This window comes from Mesocricetus auratus, unplaced genomic scaffold, assembly GCF_017639785.1.
Source record: "Mesocricetus auratus isolate SY011 unplaced genomic scaffold, BCM_Maur_2.0 Super-Scaffold_100001, whole genome shotgun sequence".
Lineage (NCBI taxonomy): Eukaryota > Metazoa > Chordata > Mammalia > Rodentia > Cricetidae > Mesocricetus > Mesocricetus auratus.
The window spans coordinates 616,549-637,441 of record NW_024429187.1 but is presented as its reverse complement, the minus strand read 5'-3'; the positions used below and the strand labels follow the sequence as shown (position 1 = coordinate 637,441).

General features: G+C 39.3%; 1 protein-coding gene and 1 long non-coding RNA gene across 4 annotated transcripts; one reads left to right on the top strand and one right to left on the bottom strand.

Annotated features, from left to right (window-relative positions):
- Window positions 1–3,008: 3,008 nt before the first annotated feature.
- LOC110339498 lies at window positions 3,009–17,874 on the bottom strand. The gene is made up of 4 exons (XR_002381572.2): window positions 17,727–17,874; window positions 16,317–16,401; window positions 14,774–14,825; window positions 3,009–4,364 (listed from the first exon to the last, which is right to left on the bottom strand). It is a non-coding gene; the product is annotated as an uncharacterized LOC110339498 (long non-coding RNA).
- Window positions 8,789–19,376, top strand: Clec7a (C-type lectin domain containing 7A). Of its 3 annotated transcripts, XM_005087132.4 has the most exons (6): window positions 8,789–8,975; window positions 11,247–11,345; window positions 12,301–12,432; window positions 13,613–13,764; window positions 15,899–16,017; window positions 18,384–19,376. In XM_005087132.4, exons 1-6 carry the CDS (start codon window positions 8,873–8,875, stop codon window positions 18,508–18,510), a joined length of 732 nt encoding a protein of 243 aa, XP_005087189.1. In that variant the 5' UTR covers window positions 8,789–8,872; the 3' UTR covers window positions 18,511–19,376. The 3 variants fall into 3 exon arrangements, with proteins under 3 accessions (XP_005087189.1, XP_012981483.1, XP_040599661.1); XM_013126029.3 differs by lacking the exon at window positions 12,301–12,432; XM_040743727.1 differs by lacking the exons at window positions 12,301–12,432; window positions 15,899–16,017.
- The last annotated feature ends 1,517 nt before the right edge of the window (window positions 19,377–20,893 follow it).

Here is a 20,893-nt window from a genome sequence, read left to right as displayed (position 1 = left end):
GTTTAACATTTATTCTCAATTATTTTCAAAGAAAGTTTACTGACTGCTAGTGTAAATTTGTTGCTGTTTACACACGCATTTCTTTAATGAAAATATGAGCATGCTGGTTTAGCACAGGGATCTGATATCAGACTATCTGAGTTCAAATTCAGTTGTTGACTTCCTCAGTTATAAAACATAACTTACTGACCATCATGATGCTTTCATTTCTTCAGATGAAAAACATTACTTGCTATCTCATAGCTATTTGAGAATCTATAAAGTTTATGGAGTGCTTCCCATGCCTAGAATTGATGAGTTCCAGAAACCTTAGCTCTCTATACTATTTCTTTGTTGGTTTTTGTCTTTTTCAAACTCTACAGAGGTTCTTTCTTTTTTAACAGATTCTAAAACTTTTATGCATGGTGAACTAATAACCTAAAGATACTAACTTGGGCTTAGCTCTATGTGTAAGTGTTATTTAGGAATCTTGTGTTGCAGCATTGTGCCCTGGAAGATACTGTCTTGCACACTGCACATAAAAATGGGAGACATCTCCTTTATTTTCCATCATAGTTTATGTTGGGATTTCCTAGGACTTCGCAATAGAGGAACAGATGGTCTACAAGTGCACACATTCTCAAAGACTAAAGTGGCTCAGAGAACTTCACCTAGAAAAACTGCATGGCTCTGTCTGGTCACATGAGCAAAACAGATGCACTTTCCTGTATCTACTACTAATTTATTTTCATAACTTTGCAAATGAGTTGAATACACTGAAAAATTTCATCTTGAATCTATACGTGGAAGGCTAAAGCAGGATGATTGCTGTGAGTTTCAGGCCAGCCTGGGCTATCCAATGAATTCTAGGCCAGCCTGGGTCACCTAATGAATTCTAGGCCAGCCTGGGTCACCTAATGAATTTTAGGCCAGCCTGGGTTATAGGACCAGGTTCTGTCTCAGAAAACCAAGATCAATGAAAATAAAGTATCTAATATTTACATCATAATATCAAAGCTACTTAATGTTTTTAATTTATTTATCTTGTGTAAGTTGTTGTTTATGTGTGGGCATTTGTGCCATGACACACGTGGAGGCCTTAAGATAACCAATGGGAGTCAGTTCTCTTCTTCCACTCTGGATCAAACTCAGATCAGCAGACTTGGCAGCTGAGTCATCTCACCACTCCTCAAAGGCACTGTCTCTGTACCTGAACCTGCTTTGTAAGTCCTCTCAAATTGTCCCCTCCACATCAGCTTCAACCCATGAAGGATGTCTTGAACCAGAAAACTGACAGCACTCCAGTTTCCAGAGAGTAAATGGGAAAAAATGAGAGAGCAGTGAGGGCTTGGCTTGTATGGAATGACAAGGTTGGGTTATTCATTGACTTATGTGTGGACTTGGAGCAATCTGGGCTTTTACAGTTATTAATCTGGCCTTCAGTTACAACATATTGAAACTTAATGGTCTGTGTTAGGGTTCAGCCAATAGCTGCATGCCTCAGCACTTCCTAAGCTGTCTAACTTCATTATGAGCACACCCTACAGTTCATTTAATAATTTAACATTTACAGAATAAGCAAATCGATAGCACTATGAATAATTTAAGCCCAGTAAAACATTCCATAACCCTGGCAACAGGAATCTACCTGAGTATTCGTAAGTGTCAAATCACCTATTTTTGCTAAGCTGTTTGTTAACATTGTTCATAAAGCACTATCTTGCTTTGCTTCGATTTCAAAGTTAAGTAGTTTTTTAAAGAAACCTAATTGTTATAATGTTTTATAAATGATACAGAATGCTTAAATGCCTGATTTTTAAAACCAGTCTGGAGTAAGATAGGGGAGCACAGACCTCCAATGTTTAAATTCAGGAGGATGAAGCAGCAAAAGAGTTTTGAGTTCAAGGCCAACCTCGGCTACATGTTTCCAGGCCAGTCTGAGTGTCCTGGCTAGCTTGAACTGTTACCTTGATTGAACCTGAAGTTATTCGTGACAAAAATTTTTACTGAGGAATTGCTAGATCAGACGGTCCTAGCAATGGGGCCGGTTAATCGATGAAGGAGGGCCCAGCCCACAGTGGGCAGTACCATCCCTAGGCAGGGGTCCCTGGACTGCATAAGACAGCAAGTCAGCAAGCAAGCAGACAGCAAGATGCATTTGTTTCTCTCTGCCCTTGACTATAGCTGTGCTGCAATTAGCTGCCCAAGTTCCTGCCTTAACTCCCGTTTAATGATGGGCAGTAATCTGAAACTGTAGCCAAATAAACCCTTCCCTCCCCTAAGTCACCCTAACAGCAAAAAACAGAAATCTAGAATACTGGGCTACAGTATAAGACCTTCTCTCAAAGATAGAAATAGCATTTGGGATGCAGAGGCTGGTGGAAATCTCTGAGCTTCAGTCTGTTATGATCTATACAGTGAATTTCTAGGCCAGCCAAGGATAGATAGTGAGACTCTGTGTGAAAAACAAAATCAACAAACAAACAAAAAACTGACTGTATGCTTCAGTAACTTAGGTAACAACACAACTGTGCCAAATATTTTGCTTTTCCTTTATTCTAATTACCCTTGACAAAACTATATGAATTAGAATTCTTTCATTTTTTAGTTCATTTATTCATTCATTCACTCACCAAATGATTGGTTAGTGAGAATTAGTTCTAAAGAGAATCTTTCTATAGCATGAACAGTGTAGAAAGCAGTAAAGACACCCAGAGACTATTCCCATGATTCTGAGTCTGTGTTGAGGAAAAAAAAAAGAAATTGAAATAACTACATTTATACAATTGCATTCATTTAACACAGGGAATCAGTTACTTGAGATATTTGGAACTGATAACAAATAAGTATAGACTAATTTCTTTCAATGTGAAAACTTGTAAATTGATAGCAGACATCAAAAATGAGAAATCTAGTAGACATACACAGCTATGACTAAGAAAGCCACATAAATCTAAAAACTAACAAAAACTTCCAGCTGTGAAGAGGGAACAGCAGCTGCTCACCCCAGTTCAGGCTCTTCTTGTTTAAATTCTGCAATTTGACTCTCAAGCTGATGAGATTTATTTTCTTTTTTGCCTTGAAACTCCCGAAACAAGGCTGTAGATGGCGCCCTCTCTTTGACCATTGCTGTGTGATTTTTGCTAATTATTTTGGTTTAATCCTTCCAGCCTGGATTAGACCACACTTGATAGGGGATTTATTCTCATTCATCAGTTTTCCATCTTTTTCAGCGTACAAGGATCTCGACAGACATTTTTGCAGGAGACAGTCAGCTCCGAAACTGAAAGTTTTTAAAGTCAGTCAATCCACAGCACCAGAGAAAGGACACATCCTGAATTTAGAAGTTGAGCCAGAGATTTATTTACACTGTAATCGCATGCCCGCTCCTCTCTGTAAGAACACCATGTGGATTTCTGCCAATATTTTGAGCTCAGTTACTTTATTCTAAACAAAGCCGTATAAAATCCCCACATGAAGAACAAAAGGCTCCCCGGGTGCTGCTGGCGACCCAACCAGGACAGTCCAAAGACCGTCCTGGGCCATCTGGCACTACATCCTGCTCTCAGTGTGGTAAGTGTGATTCTGTAATTAAGAGCACAGGGATTAAATAAAAGCCAAGTGTCTGACTGGTCAACGGATGGCTAATGATGTATTAAAAGTGAATGAAATGGAAAAGAGGAGTCATTGCGGCGAGCAGAAGGATGAAGAACAAACCACAGGTCAGCTAAAGCACAAAAGTAAATACACAAGAAAGCCCATTCCACGTTGTACACGGATACCCAAACATCACACCATACTTGAAAGACGCGACACACACAGTTATGACTGCAGGGCGAAACTTAAAAGTAAATGATTTGCATATATATTACCACTAAAACAAAGTAAGAATTAAATAAATAGAATGTTTTCTCCTTGAAAATAGCATTTCCCATTCTTTCTTCAATTCCTTTGGCCTTCTGAAGGTAATTTAGAGACACCAAGTCGTAAGAAGGGTCAGAAGTTGGAACTGTTGATAATTCAGCCTGCTGACTTCCATGAGAAGTAAGCCTGCTTTCCTGTCTGACTCCAGATACTGTGCTGGACATGGAGCTCAGAATACATGGAAAGACAGAATGTTTGTCATTTTCAGCGTTATAGACTGAACAGCACAATGGCATTGACTGTAGCAGACAATGAAGTTTAGGTGAAAACAGAGGAGATTATAAGTTATTGCTTTTGAAACATTATTATTTATTTTTATATCTGGTATAGATAGGTGATTTTTTAAAAGTGTCTCTCATTGTGTAGCCCAGGCTAGACTTGAAACGGCAATTCCATTATCTCCATCTCTCATGTGCTGAGGTCACCAGCATGTGACACCAAACTCAGGTTTGTGGCGGCTTCTAACCAAAGAGAAGCAGGAAGAGTAACAAGTGAGATTAAAGTATAATGACACAAATGTACAGAAATATCACAAAGTCCATTGTTTTGTATGCTAAACTAAACAATAAGAAAAAAGAGAACTATCAACTGAAGAATAATAATTGTTATTAATTTTACAGTATATTGTAGTCACATATATTTATGATTTATTACAGTTTGCCTGACGATTCAGAAAGCAATGTCAGTCGATAGCCATAGACTCCAGGAACACACCTTTAATCCAAGCAGCCAGAAGCTAGGAGGTGGTGGTACACGCTTTTAATCCTAGGACTCAGGATTAAAAGACAGACAGATCTCTCTGAGTCCAAGGCCACCTAGATCTACACAAAACTGTTTCAATCCTAAAGAGAAACAGCTGATACAAAGATGATCTCAGCACCTAGGATCACACGCCTTTAATCCCAGTATTAGGGAGGTATGTAAGACAGGAGCAAGGTCTCAGTATCAGGCATTTTTTCTCCAGCCACACTGAAGGGAGGCAGCAGTTTGAGGTTTGGTGAAGAGCTCATGGATCCACACTTTATGTTTGAGCTAGAGGTGAGAACTAGTGGTTGTCTGCTTTGCTTTTCTGAACTTCAGCTTGAAGTTTGGACCCCAATATTTGTCTCTGGGTCTTTTATTTTTCATGTTACAGTATATTTTCTTTAATATTTATAGGCACATAAATATACAAATATGTTTATATGTTGATTCAACACTTATCCATTGAAAACCTATGATGAATAAGAATTCTTCATTTCTTAGGAAATATAACTATGACTAACACAGGTAAGGTGCTTAACTCTTAGGAGCAGATTTTAATTTTTGTTTGACACTTTCATGGGTTTATATGATGAAATTTAGTTATTTTCACACCCCCACACTCCTCTACCACCCCATCCTCCCTCACAGGAGCCCATCTTCTAACAACCATCTCACACTTTAATGTCTTCTTCTAATGTGTGACCCACCTGTAGTTTTTTCTTTTCTTTTGTTTTGTTTAGTTTGTTTGTGCTGTTGCCATTATTGTTTTATTTTTTGGGGGGGCACCACCCAGCTCCCAAATAAATACATGGAGACTTGTTCTTACTTATGGATGCCCAGCCTTAGCGTGGCTTATATCTAGCCAACTTTACTAACTTAAATTATCCCATTTCTATTTATGTTTTGCCTCTGGGCTTTTTAACCTTTTTTTTTAATTCTATATATCATTCTTTCCTTCTTATTCCATAGCTACCTGTGAGGCTGGCCCCTGGAATCCTCCTCTCCTCCTTTTCTCACCCCTTCTCCTAGCTCTCTTTTTCTCTCTAGATTTCTCCTCCTATTTATTCTCTCTGCCTGGCAGCCCAGATTATCCTTTCTCCTGCCTAGCTACTGGCTGTGAGCTCAATCAGCTTCACAGAGTTAAACAAATGCAACAAACATAAAAGAATGCAGCACATCTTTGCATCAGTAAATAAATATTCCACAGCACACAAGAATGTAACACATATTAAACTAATATTCCATGATACCCACCGAGTTTAATTAATTAGGGAAGACTGAAGGAAACATGGCTGGGTTTATTGTCTTACATTCTCTTTTCTGTGTTTTCATGTAAAACAAGGATGTCCCTTTCATCTAGACAGTGAAAGAGGATCCCCACCCCCCCTCACATGGCTTGTGTCAGGGGTGGTCTTCCTCTTTATGTTTTTTTTATCAGATGTCAACATGCCTTATCTTGGGGTAGAATGTCTTACATCTCATCACACTGCTTCACAAAGATTGCATTATGACTTTAATGGCTAATGGACATGGAATATAGATAGACCAGACTCCTGGACAACTTATCCATGAATAGTCATTAAGACGTTTGTGGCAGACCAGGAAAGAAGCAGAATCTCACTTAGTTACTCTCCACTGACTTGCTCTATCATCTCCATCCTTGTTAGATTGCTCCTGCCTTCACCTGCCAGACCTACCATGACTTCCAAGTAACTGAGGGTTTTATTACTAAGGACTTATGGGTCCAATAGCTTGTGGTACCTACACAAGCAAGCTTGATGCTGGTAGCGCTACTAGCTCCTTAAATCAGAGCTAAGTTTGTTGTCTTGTGATCTGCAGGAATGATGAGTGTCCAAGATGCTGTCTCAAAGAACAAAAAAAAAAAATCAAAAACCTAACTTGGCACTCTTACAGCACTTACGTTTGGAATTTGCAATACAGTATCTTTTCTCAAAGGCAAACATTCAGGGCTATCCTCCTTGCTCTCTCTCACTGTCTCTGGGAGTTGGAGGTACATGGATTGCTTCAAGGTGTGCTTCTTCCTCATGTCAAAAAGATGATTCCACTCTTAGGCATATACCCAAAAGATGTACACTAATACAACAAGGACGTCTGTTCCACTATATTAATAGCAGCATTATTTGTAATAGCCAGAACATGGAAGTAACCTAGATGCCCCTCAACTGAAGCGTGGATAGAGAAAATGTACATTTACACAATGGAGTACCATTCAGCGGGGAAAAACAATGGAATCTTGAAATTTGCAGGCAAATGGACGGCACTAGAAGAAACCATCCTGAGTGAGGTAACCCAGTCACAAAAAGAGAAACATGGTATGTACTCATTCATGTATGGATTTTAGACATGGATCAGGGGAGTGCCAGCATACAATCCCACTGCCAGACTGTCTGGGAAACAGAACCTTCATCCAGTGACAGATGAATGCAGAGGCAGACTCCCACAGATAAACATTGAACTGAACTGTTGGAATCCAGTGTTAGAGAGGGAGAAATGATGAGCACAGGAGTTAAGTCTGGGCTGGTTTAACCCACAGAAACAGCTGACCTGAACAAAGGGGAGCTCTTGGACCCCAGATTGATGGCTGTGTGGAAAGCATGGGACTGACCCAGACCCCCTTAATGTGGGTGTCACTGAGGAGGCCCAGGCAATCTATGGGGCCTTGGGTAGTAGATCAGTATGTATCTCTGGCATACAAATGGACTTTGGGAGCCCATTCCACATGAAGGGATGCTCTCTCAGCCTGGACTCTTGGGGGAGGGCCCAGGCCCTGCCCTGAACAAAATGACAGATTCTGGACACCCCCCATGGAGGGCCTCACCCTCCCTGGGGAGCTGAATGGGGATTGGGTGGGGGGTTGGAGGGTCTGGGAGGGGACAGGGGAGGAGTGGAGGGAGAGGGAGCTGGGACTGACATGTGAAGCAAGCTTGTTTCTAATTTAAATGAAAAAAAAAGATGAGAAGTTTCTTAGTTTAATGAGTGCCCATGACCAAGCCCTGATGAAGACTCACTCTGGCTGTTGCCTCAGCACCACAACTTTTCATTGGCACACTCCAGCCTCAGAAAGCCTTCCGATTTTTGTCTTGTGGATTCTGACTTCAGCTCATATTGGACCTTATTTCCCATTGCAATAGTAATCCTGAAATTAAATCTGCCCTTGTTACTTTGATGTCCTTCTTGTTGACCTATAGCAGTGATCAAATGATGGAATTCAAACATGTTTTACTAATTTGATCACGTTTTGCTAACCTGTGAATTGAAAGAGAGAAAGAGAAAAGATGTACAGACATTTAGCCCTGTGTTTCAGTCTTAGATTTTCCCTAAACTATTATGTGCATTTAAGAGTCCACAAGAACAAAGCCAGTGTAGCAGAAAGCAATTCCAAGTATAAAAGACAGAGGAGACTTTGGTCCAATCCCTTGCTCTAGTTTTAAAATTCTCATTGTCTGAGCATCCATGTCTTTTTCTCCTCATTTGAAAATAGTAGAACTAATGCACACTTATATAGAATCCCTAGAGGTCTGAGATTAAATGAGAAAGCATACATGCTGTGTTGTACTAAGGCAGCATAATTATAAATAAATATTTACTCCTATATATTTTTAATCCATGACAAGCCTCAGAGAGATTCATCTGCTTTCTGTTGCTGGGTTAATGTGTTTTTGACTCTTGCCTGTGGTTTCCTCCATTGGGCAATGAGTTTCTTTGTGGATAACCTTTCTGCAAGAGTACATCTCATCCAGCTGTGAAGTACTTAATGTGTGTTTACAGAAAGAACACATGAACAGATGTGTGCATGCAAGCAGAATTCTAACAGACCAATGGTGAGCTCAAGGTACCAATACTCCTTAACAGTTTACATAGGCCACATCAATTAATCATGCCAACTAGATGGAGAGTGTAGCTGAAGCCTTTTAAGACATCAATCTATGCATCATCATTGATTTCAAACAACAGCCATATACTGTACAATGTTTCAGATTTCTTCAGAATTTACAGCCTCAGAAAAGGATCTAGAGGCAAAAAATGGGAAATTACTCCAACATGATTTTCATTTCCTGCTTTGGGCACTGACTACACTATGCTGAGTTCCATAAACCTCAGCAAAGAGTTGTTTCAGGGTTTGGCTTAGAGAACCTCAGCCTGGCAGTTATCTTACTTGGAAAGAACATTCAAGTGCTCTGCCTACCCAAGGCCCTACGAAACAATGGAATATCACTCTCATGTAGAGAATCTGGATGAAGATGGATATACCCAATTAGACTTCAGGACTCCAGGCATCCTCAAAAAAGCTGTGGGATCAGAGAAAGGTATTCATTTTCTCTCTGCTTATAGAACCTTCATTCTTATCAACAGTAGTAGAGACCTGGGCAGACTCTTGATTTGTAGATGATTTGTAGAACGTTCTACTGTATATATATATATATATATATATATATATATATATATGTATATATGAGGAGTCATCACAAATCCCTTGGATGTTCAAAAAATCTCTTTTTCTGGAAACTACTCAACAACTTCCACAGATTGCTTTTGATTTGTGGAGGGAAACAGGACTGCTCCACTTTGTAGTCATAGATGCTTCTTCATTGGGAGGTAGGGCTGGTAACATGAGTGCTAGACAAAGATGAAGGAATTTTAGTGAGTTGCTTGTTGCTCGCGAGGGGGCCAGGAAACTCAAAATAGTGTAAATGAACCTGGACAATCTTACTATATATAGTGCGAAAGGGGCAGGGTATAAAATCGCAGAGGATTGCATGGAAAATAAAAATGAATACATCTTTGGTGAAACCCAAAGATTAGCCAGGAGTCGCAGAGTTTTAAATCCCAAATCTGCATAGCGATAGATGGAAGCAGAGGCAGACACCCACAGGTAAATACTGAACTGAACTCCTGGAACCCAGTTGCATAGAGGGAGGAGTGATGAGCAAAGGGGTCAAGACTGGGCTGATGAACCCACAGAAACAGCTGACCTGAACAATGGGGAGCTATGGACCCCATACTGACGGCTAAGAGGCCAGCATCAGACTTTTCTAGACCACCTAAATTTGGGTGTCAGTGAGGAGGCCTAGGCAATCTATGAGGCCTCGGTAGTAGATCAGTATTTATCCCTGGCATACAAATGGACTTTGGGAGCCCATTCCACATGGAGGAATGCTCTGTCAACCTGAACACATGGTGGGGGGGGGTAGGCCCTGACCTGGATGACATGACAGACTCTGGAGATCCCCCATGAAGGGCCTCACCCTCCCTGGGGAGCAGAGTGGGGATTGTGTGGGAGATTGGGGGGTTGGTGGTGGCGGGGGAGAAAGGGAGGGAGAGGGAGCTGGGATTGACATGTGAAGCAAGCTTGATTCTAATTTAATTAAAAAAGAATTATCAAGAAAAAAATAAAGTGTATGGAATTTCAAAAGAAAGCAAACAAAAAACCCAAATCTGATATACTTTTGTGGGAAGAGACTAATTTGAAATTTTAAAAACTAGTTGTTGGTGTATCAGGGTTAGAAAACATGTGTTAGAAGAAAGTGTCCCCTTAGCAGGAGACAGGAATTTCTTAAAATGGAAACAGTGCAAGACGTATGGCTCTCTTTCCTCACAGGGTAGGGGTTCTACTCTCTTTATGGATCTTCTATTGCTCATCTCTGTGACTTGGCCTTCTGGTGTTGGTGTGGTAAATTTAATACAAAATTCAGTTCAGTGCTATCATTAAGGAAGAGATGACTCATGGGTTCTGACATCACAATTTGCTTTCTTCTGCTTTTTTGGTGTTCACATTATGCAATTATTTTCTTCTTATAACCATTTACACAATTCCTTTCTTGTGCAATTTGCTTGGAAAAATGGTAGAAAATTGAGGGAGGAAAGGGGCAAGGCTGTGTAGAGTACAAAGTGCCCACGGTTGCTGGAAAGGGTGCTTCTGTGCATTTTTAGATCACTTACTTCCAACAGCTCTATTTCAAGTTGTTACTGATCCAGTTTCACAAATGGAAACTTAAAAACATTAAAAAGAAGGGGATGGAGAAAGTAGTTTTTCCAAATAAACGATAAATAAAAGCTACCCTTAATAACTAGCTCTGTTCCTCCTGTAGAAAACTGCTCATTCTATGAACAAGTGGGATTTCAGGGAATGGACAATATCCAGACCTACAGACTGGCATGTAGCTGGAATTCAGGGGTATGCAGATGGCAAGGCTCAGCCGGGAGTCACAGGGCTTTAAATCCCAAATTTTGTGGGGAGAGACTAATTTACATTTTTTAAAACTAGTTGTTGGTGTATCGGCGGTGGAAAACACGTGCTAGAAGAAAGTGTCCCATTAGCAGGAGACAGATCTTAGAATGGAAACAGTGCAACATACACAGGATGCTGAAGGAGGGAGGGTAGCACAGCCGAAGCAACTGAGGAAGAGCCACCCTGAAGCTGGGGGACAGCGGAGACTCATCCTACAAGATTAGACTCTCGGGACACTAGACCGTAGGAGCTGATGATCCCTTTAGAACTGTCCCCGCCTCAGTGTGCGGAGCAACCAAAGGGTTCCACAGACTTTTCTTATTTTCTTTCTCATCTCTCTGGCTTTCAGGAAGCCGGTCTCCATCTCCCCATTGGCGCCCCCTTGCGGTGACTTTGGGAATCCTGTGCTTGGTCGCACTAGTGGTTGCTGTAGTCCTGGGGTTCCTAGGTGAGTATGGATGAGGGAGATGAATGGCAATCAAGGACAATTAATCTGTGCACCTATCCCATTGAGTTCCTGCTATTAATTTCCGTTTCACTTACAGGAGAGTGGAGACACTGGGAGATGACTATTCCATCGCTATAAATTAGCGGTGGGATAGTGAGTAGAAATTTGCTTAATAAAACACATATCCTTAGATATATTGCTCTACTGTTCAACATGGATATCTTAATTTTTTAAAAGAGGAGTTTAAAGGATAAGGTAGTAGAGGATAGCTTATAGAGCTGGAGAAGGAAACACAATATGCTGTTATCTTTCCCAGGTCATAGCTATATTAAAGGGGTTGTGTGTAATTTTGTGAGCCTTTTGATACATGGACATTATCTCACAGATGATCTTTAATAAAAAAATCTTGACTCTACCATGTATTGCCTGAGGTACTTGAAACATACTAAGCAGATGTTTTTTGTGACGGATGAATAGATCTCTGTAGGTTTCTATATCTCATGAATCCTGTGTCAATACAATTGTATGATACTTTCAGAGAGTCTTCATTGCTCATAATTAGTCAAATGATTACTAAGTACAAAAATACTCCATTTATAACAATCTGGACAACTCTCAAAGAGCTGCACTTTTTAAATAGAAGAAAGCAGAAAGAATATTATTGTCATTGAATTATTATTTCAAATCTTTTGTAATTGCAGCTAGGTCTATGTCATTTTCTTCTTGCTACCTTCTTCATAGAGGTCACTTATTCCTTTCCATATATCTGATCAATCATCCATGTATCAACCATCAGACTCTGTCTTTTTCATCAGCAACTTATCATTGATTTATTATTAATCATAGATATCCCCTATTAGCTTTCATAAAATGTGGGTGATGGAATTTCAGTTTTCAAACACAGCAAAATGACTTTCTTTTTTTCTGTCACTCTTATTGTTCATGAAATATGAAGCATTTTGGAGATTCAATTCAGGGAAAAATCCAGAAGAGAAAGAAAACTTCCCATCAAGAAATAAAGAGAACCACAAACCCACAAAATCATCTTTAGATGAGATGGCTCCCTCCAAGGCATCCCAGACTACAGGCAAGGGCAGAACTTTATAAAGGAGCAGTGGAATCCTGAACTTCAGAGGTCCATTTCCTGGTGTTGAGTCATGGGGGGAGAAGATGTTTACGTCTAATAACAGTGTATTCTAGGCAAACATGCTTAATAGTATTTCCTTAACATAACATATCCTGTCAGACACCTGAAAAATGAAATCACAAGTCCACAGCTCTTGCAATCAGCATCAGTAAGTGTTTATGTCTCTGGCTGTGTGTGGAGACCTACCGGATATGATATAATTGTATGCAAAGGGAGAGACAGTGTTCAGTGCCTGTAGGGAACTGATATTTTTATAGTGGTATTGTTAGAATAAGATAGACATAAGGGAAAAGGAATGTCAGGGGAAAAGCGAGGAAGTGACGCTGAAGACAAGAGTATAAACACTAGTAAGAATAGGGACCTGATGCAGACATCACTGAAAACTAAACACATTCAACTATAACATTTAATTGATCTAATAACATTCTTTCTACACTCTGTCTGTGTTTCTGATTGGATTGTAATTGACTGACAACATTTTCCCTTCACTATTCCATCTATGGACTTAACCTACCCACTAGCTAAAGAAACATACGAGTCTTTGAAGTGTAAATAATTACATTTATGCCTATCCATAAGTGAATTAAGTGAATTTGAGTTAGTGTGTGCAGCAATTGATTTTGAGTGTGTTTGCTTTAGGGAGGGGGGCAGTAGAGAAAGCCAGTCGTGATTGAATTTGAAGTAATGGAAGCCTAGTTGTCTGTTTAAATACTGTAGCTACTCACCTGATTTTGAATTTCAATTTTTATGTGTATGAGTGTTTTGCTTTCATGTTTATCTGTATACCACTTGAATGCTTGGTAACCTCAGAGACCAGAAGAGTGTTTTAGATCCCCTGGAACTGGAGTTGTAGGAGTTGTGCTAGGAATCAAACTCAGGTCCTCTGGAAGAGCTGCCAGTACTCTTAACCACTGAACCAACTCTTCAGTCCCTAACTTTAATTTTTAATGAACAAATGGATTTTAATGTGTTCTGTAAAAACATAGTCTAATTTGAGTCAAAACTTAAGTATGTGTTAATGAAGTATATGCTAGTGAAAATTCATTAAGTATTCATGAAAATGCACTAAAAGAATCAGTTGAAACACAGTGGACTTCATGATATTATTTGTTCTTTCCAGGACTTTTTTCTGGGCCTTGCCCTCCTAATTGGATCATGCATGACAAGAGCTGTTATCTGTTTAAGATGTCACAAAATTCCTGGGCTGGAAGTAAGAGACACTGCTCCCAGCTAGGTTCTCATCTACTGAAGATAGACAACCCAAAAGAATTTGTAAGCACAAACTTCTGCCATAATTACCTGTGATCTATGTTAAGCAAAACAAAAGAGATTCATGGATTAACAATGTTAATGTCAATGTTCTATGTAACTACAAAATTATGCGGTAGGCATGTAAAGTATGTAATACATTATTATGTTTTAATTAATTAGTTTGAAAGGGATCAAATTTTACTTAAAAATAAACAATTTCAGGACTTGCAAGCTAGAAGTTGCCACCAAACTTGAGCTGAATTTGATCCTCAGAACCTATACAATGGAAGGGGAGAAGCAACATCCACAAATTGCCCACTGACCTCCCATGAGCACTGTGGCATGCCACACAGCACAAATGCACAAAACAAATAGGTAAATGTAAAAACACCAAAACAAATCATTTGAAACAAACTTGATGATTGTTTGAATGTAGTGGTAAGGGCTCTTAATCTTTATACATCTTCACTTCAATGTTCAAAGTTGAAGAATAGGAGAAAATGCCCACTTGTCATTTTAACTATCAAAAAAGAAATCAACAATGACAATATATCTTTATGAATTATTTTTCTTTGCAAAAAAGGCAGAGGTAGCTTTTGTCTTTTGGAGTTTTTTTTTCTTCGAGACAGGGTTTCTCTGTATTGTTTTGGAGGCTGTCAGTCCAGCCTGGCCTCAAACTCACAGAGATCCACCTGCCTCTGCCTCCCGAGTGCTGGGATTAAAGGTGTTTGCCACCACCGCCTGGCTTGTCTTTTGGAGTTTTATGTTGTTGTTATTTTGGTTGTTTTTTTAAATTTTGAGATATAGTTTCTATTTTAGCCCAGACATTCTTGGAACTGCCTGTGTAGTCAAAATTGATCTCAAATTCCTTCTAAGTGGCAAAGAGGTTTAAAAACTAGTCCTCCTATATATAGTTGAAAAGAGAAACAACAGTTGTTAATAGTTGAACATTATATAATAATAATAAACAACCTGAGAGTTGAGAGGTGTTCCTGTTAAGAAGTAATTGTGTAGAAACAGGAGGACTTACCATGCATGTTGTCGAAACAGGAGGATGAGCCTACCTGTGGTGGAGTGCCTACCTGTTGAAGAAATAGGAGGACTTACTATTCATGATGACAGAAGAGTTGGATTCAAACGATCTGCTAGAAGGGGCAATGGAACACTCCTTCACTATTTTTCAGTCTGTAGTGCTCTATCCAATAGTTGCAGTTCTTGTTAAAGTCAGTGAAAGCAGGAATATAGCCAAGGAAGAGAATCATATTAGAAATCCACATGGCTTTTGATACCAACCTGTAATTGACAAAGGTCATCTCATTTTTTGTCCAATTCAGGACTTCATTGAAACATGGATTATTTATTCATAAAGCATGCATTGCATTGTTGGGGATGTAGATCTGTAGTGGAGTGCCTACCTGGCACCTTCCAAGCTCTGGGCCTCACTCCCAGAACTGTGTTTCTTGACAAAGCTAGTATGAATTTATATTTGCAACATGTGCAAAAGCTAATTGCCTATTTCCCATGAAATTTCCTGGGAGCTGGACTTCATTGAATTTTGTGTGGTTTGTTGAATGGGACAGAATATTAATCTAATAAGCCTGTTTTCCCCCTTTGGTTTGTATGAGTACTTATGTGTGTGATGTGTATGTATGTGTGTGTGCATATTTGTGTGTATGTACATGCATATGTGTGTGTGGTGGTGGTTGGTGTGTGTGTGTGTGTGTGTGTGTGTGTGTGTGTGTGTGTGTGTGTGTACTGAACCTAGAGATCCATTTTCATAGCAAGCTAGCCTCATGAGTCTCCTATCTTCACCCTTACGGTACGGGAGTTAAAGGCATGCATGGATATACCTAGTTTTTAACATTGATACTGGGAATTCAAACCTAGATCCTTGTGTATTTTCAGCAAACAGCTGAACCACCTCCTTAACCCACATTCTTCACTGCATTAGAATCTGTTCTTGTTGGGAAAATTGACAGTGGCTCTAAAATGAGGAAGTACATCTCCAGACATCCAGTGATCTTCAAAGACTGGCAGACCTCTCTAGATTGTCATCTTAAATCACATCTTTCTTTAAAGGGATTAATTTGTCTCTGAATGCCTATAGCATTGTTTTGGGTTTCCACTGATGTGCTGTATTTTTTTTTTACTACAGGAGTTCATTGAAAGCCAAACGTCTTCTCACCATATTAATTCATTTTGGATAGGCCTTTCCCGGAAACAGAATGAAGGGCCGTGGCTCTGGGAGGATGGCTCACTATTCACCCCCAACTCGTAAGTTCCTGTGGAGACATGTGGAAGTCTGTCATGAGGCTAATAACCTGCTTCCCTGTCACAAGTGAGAAAAAGGACAAGTCATGGTGGAGAGAAGTGGATAAAGGGAGCTAGGAATGAAAAGAAAGGGCTAAAAGAAAGATGTAGAGGATGGTCACCTGGTGCTGCTGCCTCAGGAATTCCCTAGGTATTTGGTCCAGGTGAGGAAAGGCCCTACTGTTCACTGCAGCCTTGTGACTAAGAACATGCATGAGCTTTGAGGTCAGACCTCACTCTGAGGTAATGATTAACCTACTCACCAGACATGTGACATTAGACAAATCTCTGTTCTTCATGAATGCCACATTCTTTATCCAAAACTGAGGATACAAAGAGTAGCTCTCCCTTAGAATGGTGACATAAAGGGCATGAAAATAAAGTCATTAACATAATTGTTTTGCACACAGGCAATGTGAAATGGCATATCTTATGATGTAATTTCAAATGTATCTTTCTTACATTTGTGTTATTACTAATTCTCTTCATTGTGCACTGTTGTCTTTGCAATTTCTATTCATCTGTTCCTTAGTATTTGTAAATATGAAATTACATCCCCCTTCCAATGTATATTCATGCATTTCCCATTAATTTTTCTCATTAATATTAGTATATATTGAATTCAATTTAATTATTTTTAAAAATATCTTAATTGTACTGATGTTCCCTTTTCTCTTTTATCACTTCTTTGGTTAATATCAATTCTCATATTTATTATTACCTTCCATCTAATTTCTTAGTGCCTAATTAAATTCTCTCTCTAACTTCTTATACTAAAGGCTTAATTCATTATCTCCACTCTTTCTTTTGCTTTGTGGTCATTCAGTTCAAAATGCTTTCTGATTTCCATTGTTAGTTGTTTTTGATCCATGCATTACTTAGAAATAAATTTCTCAATTTACAAACATACCTGTGCTTCTAACATTCCTACTTGTCCTTGAGGCTTCAGGCTTAGTTCCTCTGTGATTAGAGAACATACTTCATGGCAATCCCCTCTTCCAGTGCAGATTTGTATCAGAAACACTCACTTGGGTCTGCCTATATTTCTTCAAGAATTTCACTTGACTTTCTGAAGCCATATTAATGGGCATATGTAGCCTTAGAATTTTGCATCTTCCTGCTAAATATCACCCCCTTCTCTTTAATACTTACTTCCTTCTTTCCTCCCTCCTTTCTTCTCCTCCTTCCTTCCTTCTTCCTCCCTGTTTCCCTCCCTTCTCTCCTTCTTTCTTTCTCTCTTAATTTTTTATCATATTGATATTTGTACTTCTCATTTTTCCAGTTTACCTATTGTTTTTGTCACTTGTAGCTAATTGTAAATTTTGTTGTCTTTAATTTAGCTTAGTTCTTTTACAAATCAACTCCTGTCACCAATTTGCAACTCATGATTTGCTTACAGTATTCTCAATGCTCACTATTAACTCCTAGAATCCATTTAGCATGGTTATTTTTAAGATCTGTACCTGCTAACTCTGTGTGCGTTTCATTTTTCTCCTGTGTTTCACTCATGTTGGAGTGTTTTCTTAAATTCCTAATTGTGTTTGACAAGTGTTTAGTAACATTGCCTGATGAACTATTTAGACTTTTTTGTATTAATCTGAAGTTCACAGAGTAGCATTTAATTTGCTTCCTCTAGGCACTGGTGAGAATGAAAAGCCCCTCCCCCTGCTCACAGTGTCACATCAGCAGTGTTCAGAGACTTCATTTCCACTAATGCAAGCCAAAAGAATTCATTAACAATCCGCAGAACAGACTTCTTCCTCTCTTGCAGTATTTGTTCATCTTGATTTGTTTTCCAACTATAAGCTTGAAATTAGATGATTCTCTGTAAATTCAAAATATGGGCTTTGCATTTTAAAATGTTAGTACTCCTAGGATTCCAGTGTGGTAGTAACTGAATCTGTGCCCCCAAACCACCAGAATGTAAGGGAAATTTTCAAAAATAACTGGTTAAAATTCTCCCCAAGGCCTGGGTCAAGGTGGTTGATCTCAGCCTCCATCATTTTTAGAGAAGATTTTCTCAATCTACCAACCCCAGGGCCAAGAAGAGTGACATTTGCACTATGGCCCAATGATGTTCCTTGAGTATGACTAATTGGCACAGCTATTTTATGCAACTATTAATAGTAGCATTTCTTAGGGTAAAGTCATTTTTCTTACCTTAATTATAAAGACAAGTCCATTACCATTTGAGGATTAATACAATCTTAATTAAAATTTAGATGTCTCAAAACTGTTTTTTACCAATGTTCTTAAACTTTCTGGCTCCATTAAAGGTCTCTCTGGGTCTCTGATTGTTTTAATTGCCTTGTTGTATTTTGTTTTAACAGGTTTCAAATCAGAGATACAGCTTCCCAGGAAAGCTTACTGCACAATTGTGTATGGATTCATGGGTCACAGGTCTACAATCAAGTCTGTAATATTTCCTCATTCAGTATCTGTGAGAAACAGCTGTAAATGTAAGAATGGAGATGAAGAAGAAATAAGTATGTGAGACTATAAGGATGCCTTCTCCAACACACACACCACCAACTACCACCATGAACAACAACAACAAAAACAGAACAAGAAAGATGAACATTGAAAATCAGAATAAATCCTGAAATGCTAGGAGAACTTGTTAAATTTGAACTTCAACTGAGAACTTGGATGAAGAAGGTGAGGCTTCTGTACTTGTCAGCTTCGTTAAGAGGGTCATGCTATCTTCCAGTTAGTAAGACATGGAGTAAGGCAGCCAAGAAGAATGAATGAACATGACATTCCCAGACCCAAATGGTACAATCACAACAAAACACCTATATTGTCAAGGAATATTGTGGTGGTCATGGGGGCTGAAGACTGTAAGAGCCAGAAGACCAGGATGCCTACTGCTACTGTCTTCTAGACAGGACAGGGAAACTGTACCCATGAAATGTCAACAATGTGATCAATTAAACAAGACCTGTATGATGACAATTCAGTTAATATGCCAACATGAATGTATAAATTTCACAAAGTCCTATCTCCCACATAAAGACCTAGAGGTGAATAATGATGCCAGAAATGGGGAAGAGCTCTTTCCAGGAACAAGTTTCCTAATGGGTTACTGAACCCCAAGCTGTCAGCACTAAACACGTGTACAGACCAGTAACACCATGGATTAGTAAGTTATATACACATAACATACATACATATATATATGTATGTTACTCAAAAATTGTTACTGGAGTGTACACCACATTTGTGTGATTTGCGCAATGTCTAGCAGTACATCAGACATGAATAGAAGGCAAAATGTACTTCTAAATTGATAAGTAAATAAATGAGGGAAGATTTTTCCAGGCCGGCTGCCTGTGCTTGGGGTCTGTCATTGCGGCTTCTATCCCTGCGGCAGGAGCCAAAGCACCCCAGCATCCTAGTCTCCTACTCCCCCACAAGACTAAATCTACCAGGGCCTGTTTCCAGGCCACACTCCTGTACCTGGGGTCTACCACTGGGGCTTCCATCCATCCCAGCGGGATCCAAAGCACCCCAGTATCAGGAAGAGGAGAGCTACCAGAGCAATGAACTTGCCTACACCCACCATAAGGGATCCCTGGTCCCGTACCCACCAGGAGAGGAAGAGGCACTTTCTACACCCACGGGAAGAAGGAATGGGAAAGAAACAATATAAAAACACACTCAGCAACGGAAAATCCAATATGACACTGCAAGAGTCTAGAGGCCCCACACCAGCAAGACCTGAACATCCCAACACAAATGAAGCAGAAGACAATGACATTTAAAACTTCATGAAAATGATAGAGGCTCTTAAAGAGGATATGGAAAAAATTCCTTAAAGAGATGGAAGAAAAAACAGTTCAAAAAATGTAAGAAATGGAGGAAAAGACAAAGCAAAAATCGCAAGAAACAATTCAAACAGTGCAAGGGCTGAAATCTGAAATAGAAATGATGAAAAAATACAGTAGCTGGAAAGAGAAAAGCTGGGCAAATAGTCAGGTATTACAGATGCAAGCATAATCAACAGAATACAAGAGATGGAAGAGAGAATCTCATGTGTTGAAGATACACTAGGAGAAACAGATTCATCAACCAAAGAAAATTTTAAGTCCAACAAATTCCTAACACAAAATATCCAGGAAATATAGGATACCATGAAAAGACTAAACTTAAGCATAATAGGTATAGAAAAAGGAGAAGAAACCCACCTTGAAGGGGCAGAAAACATATTCAACAAAATCACAGAGGAAAACTTTGCCAACCTAAAGAAAGGCATGCCAATAAAGGTTTAAGAAGCTTACAGAACACCAAGTAGAATGGACCCCCCCAAAAGTCCCCTAGACACGTAATAATCAAGACCCCAAACATACAGAATAAAGAAAGAATATTAAGAGCAGCTAAGGAAAAGGGCCAACTAACATATAAAGGCAAACCTGTCAGAATCACACCTGACTTCTCCATGGAAACTCTGAAAGCCAGAGGGTCCTGGATAGATATTCTACAAACACTAAGAGACCACAGATGCCAGCCCAGACTACTATACCCCAGCAAAGCTTTCAATCACTATAGATGGAGAAAACAAGACATTTCATGACAAAACCAGACTTAAACAATACATAGCCACTAACTCAGCCCTACAGGAAATTCTAGAAGGAAAACTACAACCCAAGGAAGTTAACTACAACCAGAAAAACATAGGCAATAGATAATCCCACTTTATCAACAGCCAAAAGAAAAAAGGGGTAGAAATCTACATACAATTCCACCACCACCAACCATTCCAAATAAAACAAGAATGAGCAATCAGTGGTCATGAATATCCCTCAATATTAATGGTCTTGCCTCGCCCATAAAAAGACAC